Source organism: Cynoglossus semilaevis, chromosome 12 (assembly GCF_000523025.1).
Source record: "Cynoglossus semilaevis isolate Cse_v1.0 chromosome 12, Cse_v1.0, whole genome shotgun sequence".
Taxonomy (NCBI): Eukaryota; Metazoa; Chordata; class Actinopteri; order Pleuronectiformes; family Cynoglossidae; genus Cynoglossus; species Cynoglossus semilaevis.
This window is the reverse complement of record NC_024318.1, coordinates 1,048,629-1,062,188: the sequence shown is the minus strand read 5'-3', so window position 1 is coordinate 1,062,188 and position 13,560 is coordinate 1,048,629. Positions and strand designations below refer to the sequence as shown.

Sequence of the window (13,560 nt, the reverse complement as noted above, 5' to 3'; positions counted from 1 at the left end):
TTGGTTAGAAACTGTCAGAATCCACATCTAAGACTACATGTAAACATGATATGTTTTTACCCACATTAGAAGACAAGTGCATGCATACAAGTTAGCTTCGTGCTGGGGGGGGGGGTCTCCTCCCCCCACTTTGGTCACCACCGTCTTAACATGTTAAGGTTTGTTTTTTGGACACAAACTCTATCGGACGGTTAAACCCCGGGGACGGTGGTGATCATTTATTCCAGCTACAAAGAAAAGCTGAAAAAAAAAAAACAGCTGAAGAACTGAAGGACTGTCCCAGCTCTGAACCCATGACCTGTCCACGGTGTCCTCCGCGTCTTATCCAAGCTAATCATATTGACTCCCGTCTTCCTTTGTGACCTTCAAATAAGGGTTGAATAATGGATGGATGGGAGAGAGGTGAGGGAGGGAACGGGGGAGGGCGAGGGAGAGGTGAGGGGGGGTGAATAAAGACATTAGGGAGTGTGGAAACAGATAGGTATAAAAATGGATGAGTGGTTGAAGAACAGGCCAGGAGAGGAATAAACAATTTCAGGAGGTTGAAGCTGAGGCCACGGAAACAAGATTGTGAAGCATGAGGTCCCAGCATCCCTCAGAGGGAGAGAGAGGGAGGGAGACAGAGAGAGAGAGAGAGAGAGAGAGTACTCCAGCCTCCACTGAATCATCACCACAGTTTTTCCCTCTCCTGTTTCCAAAGCCGCTCCATTCACACATCTGTGAGAGTGTGTGTCGCCCCGTGAGCCAGTGTGGGGGTATTTATCAAACAGGTGCGCCGCAGCGCAGCCGCACTTCCTGTGTCATTATTCATTTGAGTATCAGCCAGTGTCTCCTTCCTGCATTTTGTATAAATTACACCGTGGGACGTTGTAACTGAGATTGATTATAAACTCTTCTGGGCGTTCACCACCGTCACTTCTGTGAAGAAGACACTCCAGTTCCTCATTGCAGTTTCCGCAGCTCAGCCTCTTGTTTGTGTTTCTCTGCAAAAAACGGCGGAAAACTGGAAATAATGAGTCACTGATGTCGCAATGATTTGAGGGAAAGAAACGGCATCTGTGTCAGCAGCACAGCCGCAACCGTTGTTCTGTGACCCAGGTCTAAACATTAACTCCTCCTCCTTGTTTTTTTTGTTGAACCTTCATTACTGTAGCGATCACCTAACTACCTCTGACATATCATCGATATAAGCCATGATCTTTGAAGCACATCGAGGACACATTTGGTCCATTGCAGAAAGTCAAAGAGCTGCATGTGGTCTGGGAGCCGTAGGTTGAGACCCCTGAACAAAGGTAATAAATGTCTCTACTGCAGAAAGAAGAACAACAACAGGGAAACATTCTAACTTTCCAATAGCTGTACGCCCCCTCAGCGACCCCTGCCCCACACTTTGGGAACCATTTTCTTGGAGGTTATTATTATTTTTGGTTTCCAACTCAACAATTATGTGCAGATCAAGATGTTAGGAGTGTGTACGAAAATGAAAAAATCGTACGAATCCCGTTCAGTTGGATGTTCTGCCTCAGTACTTTTGGCACTGACACAGTTCCACTGAGCCTGACACAATGCAGTATTGTGCTGTATATATATATACTATATACTGCAGTGCCCGGCTCAGGTGCTAATCTGTATTGTTGCAGCCAGATTGTGGGTTCATCTGTTAATGCTGCAGAAGTCCGAGCACAAACCCATCACAAAGCCAGGGCTTCATCAGCCTCCGCCCCACGGAGCAGCTGCTGTGCTGCAGAGCTCACAGTCAGTGGCAGCTCCTGGTCAAATCAAAGCAAAGAAAAAAAAAGTCTCACATCATTTCTCTTTGTAGAACTGTACCTGCAGGCTGTGTGCAGGGCTGCTGTGGTCCAAACACGGGGACGCGTTCATAAATGAGTGGAGAAAAACAGTCCGTCACCCTTCAGGGGCTCGGCAGCAGGATTAGGAGAAACAAAAATAAAGCAATTAGGATTTTGTTAATGAACATCATTTCTAATTACTCGTACATAAATGAGCAGTGTACGGGGTAGTGAGGGAGGGGGGCAGGAGGAGGAGGGGGGGCTGTTAGGGATCATTAATGGTGCAACGTGCGAGATTAGGCCTAACAAGAAGTCAGGAAAAGGAATATGTCACAGTGGAGTACAGATGTGGAACGACTGGAGTCTGTGTGAACCTGGACGTTTCTGTTTCTGTTTCTGTCAGATTCCTAATTCAGATTTTACGCTAATCCTGGGGATTTTCCAGGCTTTGGTTCAGTTTTGGGCGTCAGCTGCAGTTGAACTGACACTAATGCAGTCGCTGAATGTGAAACTGTGACAACCGTGGAACTTCGAACACTACTACACAAACGGCGGCGCCACCAACAGTTCGTGATGACATTTGAAGAGCACTGATGAAGCTTTTTTGGATGGAAATCGTTCTCTTCACTTCTTGAAAAACCGGCACCATCAGCCTGTGGAATCGCAGCCAATTCCAAAGTCCTTAAGTGGCAGCGACGCCTCGCATTTTCACCTGAGAGAAAACGGAGACCAGAAGACGTGAAGATGAGTTTTCAATGACAACGTCTGCAGCCAGAAAATCCATCTGATCAAAAACTGGAGGAATCCTTCACCTCACCTCCCCTCACACTCCTGGAGGGTGGGTCCACGGGGGGGGGGTCACTGTGGGTCTGTTGGTGTTGAACGTTCATGACGTTTCAAATTAAATCCACTTCACACAAACGTGTGAAGTGGATTTAATTTGTTTGTCCCTCAGTTTATGTTGTTTACCTGAAATTAATTCACAGAAACCATTCCAAAATGAACAGTTTGATCAAATGTCTTCATGAAAACAAACAAACAAACAAACCCTGCTGCTCAGATTTTATTATTATATTATTATAATTATATTATTTTAATTGATTGATTTGTTCTTTGTTGAAGGGTTAAAATCGACAGTCGTGGCGTAAAGTCAAGTGTGTGTGTGTGTGTGTGTGTGTGGGGGGGGTGATACCAGAGTCAATGGAGCTGAAGAAGATGCTCCGGGTCAGAGGAGAGAGGGGGGGGGGGGAGAGGAGAGAGGGGGGAGAGAGGGGAGAGAGGTGAAGGAACTCAGTCGACTGTCAGAGACGACGTTGATGAAGGTCTGTGTTTTCCAGTTGTTTCACTGGAACAAACGCAGTGACTTATTTAGTTTTTGGGTAAATTATAATAGTGACACACACACACACACACAGACACACACTGTAAAGAGAGATGGTTTTCCAGCCACAGATGGCCTGTCAGAGGGGAGTCCAGGCTCTGTTGGATAACCATGGAGTGTGTGTGTGTGTGTGTGTGTGTGTGTGTTTACTCCTTTGCTTCTTCCCTCTTTCTTCTCAGCTTGTCCTTGTCTTTCTGTCCTCCCTCCTTCACCTCCGTGGTTCTAAAGGCCCTTCACTCCTTCACTCCTCCCTGTTTCCTCCTCCTTCGTTAACTCTTCCTCCTCACCTCCTCCCCTCTTCCTCCCAGTCTCCCTGCTGGGGTTTTCCTCCTCTTTCTCCTCATCCCTCCATTCCTGCCACAGTTTTTGTGCCTCCTCCTCCTTTCAAACCGAGTCAGTGGAGAGAAACAGAGTGGAGCAGCACTGACAAAGACTTCACTGTGTCTGTGTGTGTCTGTGTGTGTGTGTGTGTTGCATTCAGAGTTTTTTTTTCTGTGTGTGTGGTGAAAAGTGCAATTGCTTGTGTGTGTGTGTGTGTGTGTTCTTCTGAGGACAGAGTACTGACGAAGTATTCAGTACTCATCACGTCACGTGTACTACTGTAGGATCAGACCCGTGTTTGTTGTGGTTCATGTTCAGGGTCGAGGACTGAATTATGTCTTTGTGAGATCCTCATAACACACTAAAACCTGTATGTGTGTGTGCTTTTCTACCAGTCGGCCTAACTAACGTCATCTGTCTCACCGTGACGCTCCTTCATCTACGTTCTCTTCTCTGGACTTTCACCCCAGACTTTTTCTTCTTCCTCCCTCCTCTTCCTCCCTCCTCTTCCTCCCTCCTCCTCTTCCTCCCTCTCCAGTCTTGTCATTTTTTCCCACCTGATTTCCTGACTAAATGCAGTATATTCTTAGGCTTCCTGTCCATTTTTCAGTTTTTCTCCAAACTTTGAGCCAAATCACAGAATAACTGTCAACGTTAGCACGTCAGTAGGTGTGAGCGCTCAGAGGAGAGCGTGCGACGACGGGCAGACCGACGGTCGGTCGGACAGTCGGTCGGCAGGGAAAAGTCCTGGGTACTGTTACTGACACGGAGCCAAACCCGTGAACGTCTTTTAACACATTTTCTTGTTTTTCTTCCCTGGCAGTCACAGCCACAGACGGTTCCTGCCACCTCCTCCTCCTTCTCCTCCACCTCCTCCTCCTCTACCTCCACCACTGCCACCACAAAGGTGGAGGAGAAGAAGAAGCTTTTATCCAAGGACTCCATCCTGTCTCTGTATGCCAGCAGCTCAGTGGGTTCTCAGCCACAGCAACACCAGCCTGCTGCAGGACCAGGTAACACACCTGTGTGTACTGGCCATGTTTTCATCAACTGAATTTCCTGCCTTTACTCTCTGTACCTTTCTCTGATGTGTGGTCTATGTTTCTATTTTCTAAGGCTGTTGTGTCCTAGCATTGCATAAAAATGTGGATTTCTATTCAATTTTTTCCATTTTAATAATTCCATCTTTGAGATTAGTCACAAAAACACAGACTAAATTCTGTTCCGGCAAAATACAGAAAACATTATTCTTATATTTAGTCAATACTGATTTCTGCTGAATAGTCATAATTAGAGATGTCCAATAATGTCGGCCCGATATTAGCATAGTTATAGTCCGACAGAATGAAAACCCGATAACGCGACCGCAATCACTTGTGGTGTCCTCCGATGTTTACTGCAGATTTGGAGGGAAAACAGTTGCATATAAACTGTGTATCGGTATCGGTTGACATCGGAATCTGAAATTAGATGTTTAGACAATATCAGCATGTTGGATATTAGAAAAAAGTTAATATTGAACATCCCTTATTATGATTAATTACGAGTTATTACAGTGAATCTGTAACCAGCTCAGAGTCACTCAGCTTAGGCTAAGCTAGCCTGCTAACACCCATACCAGTCAGGGATCAGTCACCTCTGCTGCAGCCACAGTCAGGACACAGTGACGATACCTGGATACTGTCAAAGAGTAAGAAGAAAAAATATGAAGAAAAAACAACCAAATCACCCGATGTTTTATGAACCCGACACGCAATTAAATGGAATCATTTTAATGTCATCCAGTCTCAGAGGTGCAGAGACGAGTGGGTTTTACCTCAGGGACAACGCAGCGTGCATTAACACACACCTTCACATTTTACCCAGACACACACACACAGAGTGAGGGGGAAGATGATGCATTATAAAAATGGAGGCAGATGAAAGGTCAGCGTGCCGGTCCACTCCACCGTGCATTTACCGGAGAGTTCCACAGCGGCCACAAAAAATAGAGACGTGTCTGTGGATTCACACTCATTTCACAGTTATTATGAGTGAACACTGGGGTGTTCGTGTGTGTGTGTGTGTAGGCGGCTGCTTCTGCATGCAGTACATCAGCCTGAGCCTGTTCACAGAGTGGGTATGAAAGCACTGTGTTATTGCAGCCACATGTTGGACCAACCTGCACGTGTGCAGATCCCGGTGTTTCTGAAATGCTAACAAAGATGTGTGCCGAGGATTAGGAGAGGAAATCAGGATCAAGGGAACGTTCCTCGCGTCCTGAATGTCAATAAATGCTGGATGGAGATCAAAGCTAACGGCACCTCTTCAGGCTAATGCCCCCGAAATCACTCACTTCCACCCAGTGTGTAGAAAACAACCTGCTTCAGACACGGACGACGCCGCTTCTACACCTTCAACAACACATTTCTTATGAATAATCAATCTGTGTTTGTCCGACCTGAACTGAACTTTTCAAACACACGTACGCGCTAGTCACGACTGAAATCCAAAATAAATTAATAATGAAGGTTAATGAGATTAAAAAAATACAAAACAAAACAGTTTTCAGCCGTCGATTATCGATCATTTGGTAACGGGCGCAAAAGTTGTTTTCATATATTTTCTTTTGAATCTTTCGGATCGAACTATAATCCAAACAGGATAAAGTATAAAACTTGTCTTATTTTGGAATCCAAACAGGATAAAGTATAAAACGTGTCTTATTTTGAAAATCCAGGCCTTAACGATGTCTCTGTCCACTAAACTTCATAGACATATTGTATAAACAGGACGGATGTGGAGTCGGACTGACCGCCGTTTATCTCCATGGACTTTTCTTACCCAGCTTCCCCAGCGTTCCATCCAGGTTTTTACGCCCGCCTTCTGCTACAAAAGCAATTCTTTAAACGAACAAACGGGTGAACCGTGTTCGTACAAATGAGGTGAAGCTGTGAACGTCGGCGCTACACGCTCTGCCGTGAATCGCTGCGTTTGAAATCCCCGAGAACTTTTTAAAAATTCATCTTATTCATAAACCAGCGACTACAAAGTGTGTTCTGCACAGAGGAACATTAACTGTAGTTACTGCTGAAGGTACTTACACTTATTTATGTGTGTTTGTTTCAAAGGGCTGTGTGAAAGTATGACACCCTCAATATTTTTTTTCTTCCTTTTCTTTTTATGAGTTCACTTTCTTTTTCACTACATTAAAACAAATCAGGATTAATGTTCAGTTTTCCCCAGAGCTGCCACGACCTATTTCTTTCTTCTTTTTTTTTTACTCTCTCTTTAGTTTAATGCTGTTTGTTCAACTGAGACCTTTGAACATCAACAAAGACGCTAATAAAAAAGTAAAAAAGAGCAAAAAGGTAGAAACAGCAGCTCATGATGAGCAGCAGGATCAGAACTGATGGTTTTCTGAAGAGTTTTTTTTTTTTGTCATCCAAATAAGTGTTGGTGTTTCAATGTGGAATAAAAGATAAATATTATTATTTGTAAAAATATCTGCATACTTGTTTGGACTTTGTACCATTTAAAATCCACAGTGATTATTTTTCAGCTTTTGTTACATTTTTATTTTTTTCCTAATGGCTAAATTTTGCCCGTCTGTCGTTTACATTTTCCTGAGCTGGCTTTACTTTGTATCTTTTAGCCAACCTTTTTTTTTTTGTTAACCTTTAGCTGCGTCTGGGCTAATTTTGGGGATTTGTCCACTGGAGCGTTCTGCTACATTTGTCGTGTTTAAAGTGGCCTTCCTGCAGAGGTTTTGGTGTTAGCCTGACGTCAGCTCACACCATGAAACTCTACACTGAGTTTTCCGACTAAGATTATACAGAATTTTGTTAAACTTTGTTGCGTTGCTGATCTAGTCAGACAAACTCTCATATATTTATTTATTCCTATATTTCCTACTGCACGTCTGTGTTTGCCTCCAGCAGGCATGTACATGGGCTACGTCCCAGGAGTGGGCGGCGGGGCCATGATGACCAGCATGCCTTTGCCTAATGGAAGCTACATGGGAGTTCAGCAGCAGCAGCAGCAGGGCATGATGTCAACCAACCAGGGACAGGTCATGTACGGCGTGCAGCAGCAGCAGCAGCAGCAGCAGCAGTGGAGCATGAACCAGGTAACACACGACATCACGACACATGTTCAAAACCAATTCATTACTTTCACAGCGATCAATCTCTTTTCTTCCTGTGGTTTTTGTTCCACCTTGACTTCATCTTTAGGCAGTAGTTTTTTTTATTAGTGTTTGACTGAGTCTTATTTTTCTGCACAGCAATTTTCTTTTTTCCTGTGAAACACTGTTATTAGAACAGGGTCTCAAAAAGTCGTCCTTTCTCGTGTAAAACCTCAGCCCATCAGACTCATGATGTAAAGAAAGAGGACTTTATCTAAAAGAGGGAATTTTTAGGAAGAATTTAAACTGATTTTTCTACTGTAGTAAATGTGGTTAATTATTTCGATCAACTTTATAGAACATATTATATTCATATTTCCCTCCTCTCTCTCTGTGGTTTCTGCTCAGTAACTGCAGTGTCTCTGTATATGACTTTTACATTAGAGCGTTTGTGTCTTTATGGGTGAATAAATCACAGCGTCTAATAATAAACATCCCCTCGATGGGCTGTGCACAGAACACCACCAGGACGTCGTGGGCTGAGCTGAGTTTACTGTTGGTTTTTCATATAAAGGCTTTTATTTTCTCCTCATAAACCAAACCGAGTCACTGATATTCACAGGGTGGTCTTATAAAAGAGCCGGCAGGTACAAGTGCTGTCAGCATCCTGACAACACGGGAGGTTAATGAGAAATCGTAAATGACTGCTGACACACACACACACACACCAATACAGTAGCAGCTTTTAAAGGCTGGATAATCTGCAGGAAAATGCAGTTTGATGGTTGGTTTTACAAAGAGTAGTTTCTCTACTGCAGGTCTGAGCCTGGCTCACTCTCATGCATGTGCACACACACACACACACATACAGGCAGTAGCTCACCCACGCACACACTAAAAGACACACTTTTACCTTCCCACCTACACACAGCTCTCAGATGAGCAGATAAGTGAGCAGCACTGCACCAAAGCACATTCATAATAGATGAGAGGGAGAGAGAGGAGAGGAAGAGGAGGAGGAGGAGGAGGGCGGGCAGGAGGAGCAGAGGAGGTGGAGAGGGCAGGGATCAGGGGAAGGTGTAAACCTTTGAGAGACGGACTTAAAGAAAAAAGATTAAAAAAAAAGAAAGAAGAAAGAATTGAAAAATTGGAGAGTAATGTGAGAGTCAAAGGCAGGAGGATGGCTGTTTCTGTTTTTTTCCCTTCTCTCTCAGATGACCCAGCAGATGTCTGGCCTGGCGATGAGCAGCGGAGAGTCGGCGTCAGGGTGGCCCGTGGCCCCGCCCGCAGCCTCAGGCCAGACCCTCAGTACTCAGCTGTGGAAGTGATGACCTGCGGGTCAGGTCACATGACGTCACGTGAGAGGCCGAGGCTATGTTCAGATTACTAGGACGAGGTGAAGCGTAGCGAACCCTAACGTAGATTTAGACTTTACTCCGACTTTTTGTGCTGTGTGGACGTGGAACATTTGGACATTTACGGTTTAAAGTCAGTGACTCTAATGCAGGACATGTGTGCACCGGGCTGTGATCTGTCAAAAAAAAACTTTTTTTTTCCTCCAGTACTGATGTTAAACCAGGACTGTGTGGCCCCTGAACCAAATATGCTGAGGCTCCAAAGACTGTGCCGTGATTAGTGAGAGTAAAATACCAAATTTAAAGAACCTGGTGGAGTGTCAGCGTCCCACTCTCATCAAATCAAATCAGACGTGGGCTCATTCAAAATTCAACAACTTGGTTAGTAATATGAACCTAACCGTAAAGTGGCTGTTACAAAAACACACAATAAGACCGTCGCTCCTGCACCGATTCTCCTCCCAAAAACCTAAGACGAGGCAACAGAAAAAAAAAAACACCAGAGTTGCAGCTGCCGTCGTGTCCTGTCGTCGAAATCCAGTTGAAAAAATTAGAAAAAAAAAACGAGAAAGGGTCTCTTCACACCAGACGCACAGCGATTTTATTAGCATCTGCGTTATCTGTTAGCCGTTAGCGACTTTGGAGACACCAGTTTGCTGCTCATCTGTTTGTTGGTTGTTTTTTTTTTTTTTCTTCAACAGGGACCAAATGATTTGATTCCCTGGTTTAACACAAACATCTGTTCACAGTTTGAGTGAAATAATAGTTTTAATGTCAGACCTAGCGTTAGCATTTTCATGCTCAGAAAAACCTCATTTTTGCTACTGTTGCTCTATGCTAACGATGAAAGCACTTAGCATTTTCATGCTCAGAAAAACCTCTTTCATTTTTGCTACTGTTGCGCTATGCTAACGATGAAAGCAAACGCACATAGTCATGTCTTTCTTCTATAAAGAAAATGAACAAAATCAGTTAAGTATAGAATGAACAAAGTACAAAATTGACTGAACTCTGCCTTGTATCTGGTGTGAACTCAGCCCTGGTCTCGGTGAAGAACTTGAGGACAGGTTAGCGGTTCGTCCTTCGCTTCGTTCTGCAGTAGATTTGACAAACTCGTGGATTGGTTTCATTTTCTCCTCTCCGACTTCCTGCCGTGTAAATACGAACCCTAACCTCCACTTTTCTGACCCTCCAACCATATAGCGCCCCCTCCCCATTGTAGGCTGAGCAGCGCCTTGTAGCAGATAATAGTGTGAGCAGTACTGTATTTACTGTATTTACTGTATTTACTGTATTTACGTGAATGTGCAGTGAATCCCTCAGAGCCATACGGGAGAACTTGAATCTCCACAGGTTTTTCCTTGACTTTTATGAATTACATGACACTGTGTGTGTGTGTGTGTGTGTGTGTGTGTGTACATTTATATATATATATACATATACTGTATGTCCGTGTGAATGATCTGGAGGTTATGGGTCCGACTTTGTTCAAAACATCATGGAAATATTTCTCTCAACACCTGAGTGAACACTGACCCAGAGTCTGTTAGAGGAATAGGCGACGTCGTCCCATATAAACAGCGTAGCCACCGAGCGCTAGCATAACTGTCCTTGGCACATGTTCCTTTGGATCAGTTCGGTTGACTTCAACTGTTAAACTTTAATCAAATAATCAAATGTTATTTACACATTTACTGCCACAAACAAGTCACACTTTTAGACTTGTTTTTTTTTGACAGACAAACCGGTGGAAATGACGTGTGAATCGGCTGCAGTAGAAGTTTAATGATGACAAACGTCAAACTTGACAAGATTCTGCAGAATCGAACGCCATTTGCTGCCATTTCGGTGCGAACTACACACTGAATGTACACACTGCTCCACTGCTGAACAGTAACTCATTACTGTAGTACTGTGAATACTCACCGAGCAGCTTCACCGTTACCATGAATGACTTTAAATACTACAGTAACTTAGACCACGGTTCAACTGCAGTTTGTCTGATTTCAGTGTAAATATTTGAGTGGGAGAGATTTTAGTTTAGCATTTTAGTGTGAACGTAATCATTATGTTTCATTCAACTAACAATATTTACATGATATAGAAACATAAGAAGACAATTATTTAAAGGACAGGATGAAAAAAAAATGTTGGAAACTCAAAAACAATTCTCCGTCTTTGGGTCGTGACCCTGGGAATGACCGACCCAATAGAATCAACTGTATTCTGGACATTTAGAGGAAAAAATGACCGACCCAATAGAATCAACTGTATCCTGGACATTTTGAGAAAACATATAAACTTATGTCACAAAAAAGATCATTTTGAAAAAGCTCTTCAATCTCTTCTGAGGTTTGTGATCCAGACTGATGTCGGTGCGATCTGAATTATTATTAGTTTTTAATCAACCCTAAAATACTAACTTTATTTCCTTCCTGTGAATCTGCAGTAATTAACCCTCCGACCTGAAAGTCCTCTGGAGTTTCGTTAGCGGCCTCGCTGCGTGGTTTTGCACCGTTTTAACAACCAATGGGGGCCGGGGAGGGGGTGGTTCACAGGAAGCTGGGCTCTGACCCAGTTAAGGACCGTTCCTCATTGTGTGAATGAGCCACTTCGCCCCTGCTCTCCCCGAGGCAAATTAAAGCCCTGCTCTGGAGTCAGAGCTGTGTCTGCTCCGCTCTTTAAATCACAGAGCAGGTTCTGAAGCCCCGACTGTGTCGAGGTCTGGTCTCCGAACCAAGTCCACGTCCAACGGAATGATGGGAAAATCCAGTTGATTCACGCCTAAATAAAACTCCAGGATAGTCTGGAATGTTTCTCCTTCAGTGTGGTGTCGTGTGTGAAGATGATGATGTGACGTCTGCCATCTTTACTGTGGTTGAGGTTTCTATTTTTGACGTGTGCAGTACAAGATAAGCACAAGTGCTCCTCAGTTAATAAACCTGGACGGCCAATCAGAATGCACTAACAGAGCCACGGAGTATATGTAAGAAGTGGGCGTAGCCAACTGGTCGGTTCAGGTGATTTTGGAGCCAACAGGTTTGATACCTCTCTGAGAAACGGAACTTCAAGTATTCAGTCTAAAAACTGTAGTTTTCTACTTTAAATCAGAGTGTAGCGTTACTTCTATCTGAATCATCGGTTTCCAACTACACTTCCACTAGTAGGCAGCAGATGGCTATAAAATGAGAGAGAGAGAAAGACATGCAGTGCTGTTGAAAAAGATCTTTCTTCAATTCCTGCGAGTATGAGTGTTGTTTTCAACTAAACAGGCTCAGAAAATCATCATCAACACTGGTCTATTGGATAATGACACTAACACTAAAATGTCAGTCATCTTTAATTGAACGTTGTGTTCATTGTGTAGATTGTGATCCCATTTAGTGGAAAATGAACTCTACAGACATAGCCGAGTCTTTCTAGTTGTTAATTTTTCTATTTGTTCATTTTAAGGCTTCAGAATTAGACTCTTTGACATCGGCCGACTCTACTTATATATGAATTCTGGAAGTATTGGACAAGGAGCTGATGTCGGAGTGAAAGGACCTGCATGAAAACACTGGACTGGTCCTTTAACGGCTGTCAGTCTGTTGGCAATAAAAGTGTGTTTACACTGTTAATAATAACTGTTATTATTCTAAATAATAAAGCATTGATTGGTGGAAACACATGCAGGGATGAATGATGTCCTCACTCACAGGGTCCCCCTGCTGCACAGTAACTGTAGTACAACCTGTACACTCTGAGTATCTGCCGTCCTCCAGGTTTATTTACAGGGTGTTTACATTTTCTGGTGCCTGGTACAGAGAAAAAAAACGAGTGGTGCTTTAAAAAGGTGAATTTCTGTCTCGGTGTTTTGTCTTCGTCCGATGACTCCTTGAATTGTAAAATAACCGATTTTGTTTTTTTTTTTGTTTTTTTGGGAGAATTTTGTTTGAACTTTATTTTGTTTCATCTTTTACAAGAGGGTCGTCTGGAATAAAGGCTGTAAAAATAAGTACTATCAAATTCTGTCTTATTTTTTTTCTTCTTTTTATTTCCTGTGTGCTTCAGTCTGTCCCAACTGTCAACGTTAAACCTGGCTTAGCCCCCCGCTAAGATAGAGTCGTTCTCAGGTAAGGGTGGCGTCCTCTCTGGACACAGGGACACGCTGAGAGACAAACAACCATTCACACTCACATTCACACCAAAGGTCAAAACCTGAGAAAACCATGTGACTCTTGAGTTCTAGTTTGAAAATAAATAAAAAGTGACACGGTGGTTCTTTTATTGCCTCTTTGAATATGGGTTTAATGAAGGAGATACACATGGGTCAAATACAGACGTGATGCCCAGAACTGTAGAACTGTCCGCAGCAGCAGAGCCCAGGCCCAGTGGTCTGCTGTATGTGAAGCTAACCAGCGCTAACGCTCTGCTGAAAAACACGTTTGAACGTTCACCCACGCGTTAACGAGAGTCTCTGATTAAAAACTATCACCAGGATTAATGTCGTGAAAAACGGGACCACAGGCTCCCCTGGTGGTGCTGATGTGTATTTATTGCACAGTGACACAGGTGAAGACGGTGAATGTGCTAAAGGTGGACGAAAACAAACAAACAAACGTCTCA

At 43.6% G+C, this 13,560-nt stretch overlaps 1 protein-coding gene and 1 long non-coding RNA gene across 4 annotated transcripts in view; one reads left to right on the top strand and one right to left on the bottom strand.

Moving 5' to 3' along the window:
* LOC103386918 (stromal membrane-associated protein 1) overlaps positions 1 to 9,613 on the top strand; it is a 47,660-nt gene extending 38,047 nt beyond the window's left edge. The window contains exons 9-11 of one of the 3 annotated variants that reach the window (XM_017037423.2): positions 4,316 to 4,505; positions 7,413 to 7,600; positions 8,812 to 9,613. In XM_017037423.2, the coding sequence (XP_016892912.1) occupies positions 4,316 to 4,505; positions 7,413 to 7,600; positions 8,812 to 8,925 (492 nt within the window). In that variant the 3' untranslated portion in view covers positions 8,926 to 9,613. Of the gene's footprint in view, positions 1 to 4,315; positions 4,506 to 7,409; positions 7,601 to 8,811 lie in introns of all 3 variants that reach the window. The other 2 variants (XM_017037421.2, XM_017037422.2) reach the window with 2 other exon arrangements.
* A 32-nt stretch (positions 9,614 to 9,645) lies between these two features.
* Positions 9,646 to 9,941, bottom strand: LOC112487836 (uncharacterized). Its single transcript, XR_003051309.1, has 2 exons — positions 9,831 to 9,941; positions 9,646 to 9,763 (listed from the first exon to the last, which is right to left on the bottom strand). It is a non-coding gene; the product is annotated as an uncharacterized LOC112487836 (long non-coding RNA).
* Positions 9,942 to 13,560: the final 3,619 nt, after the last annotated feature.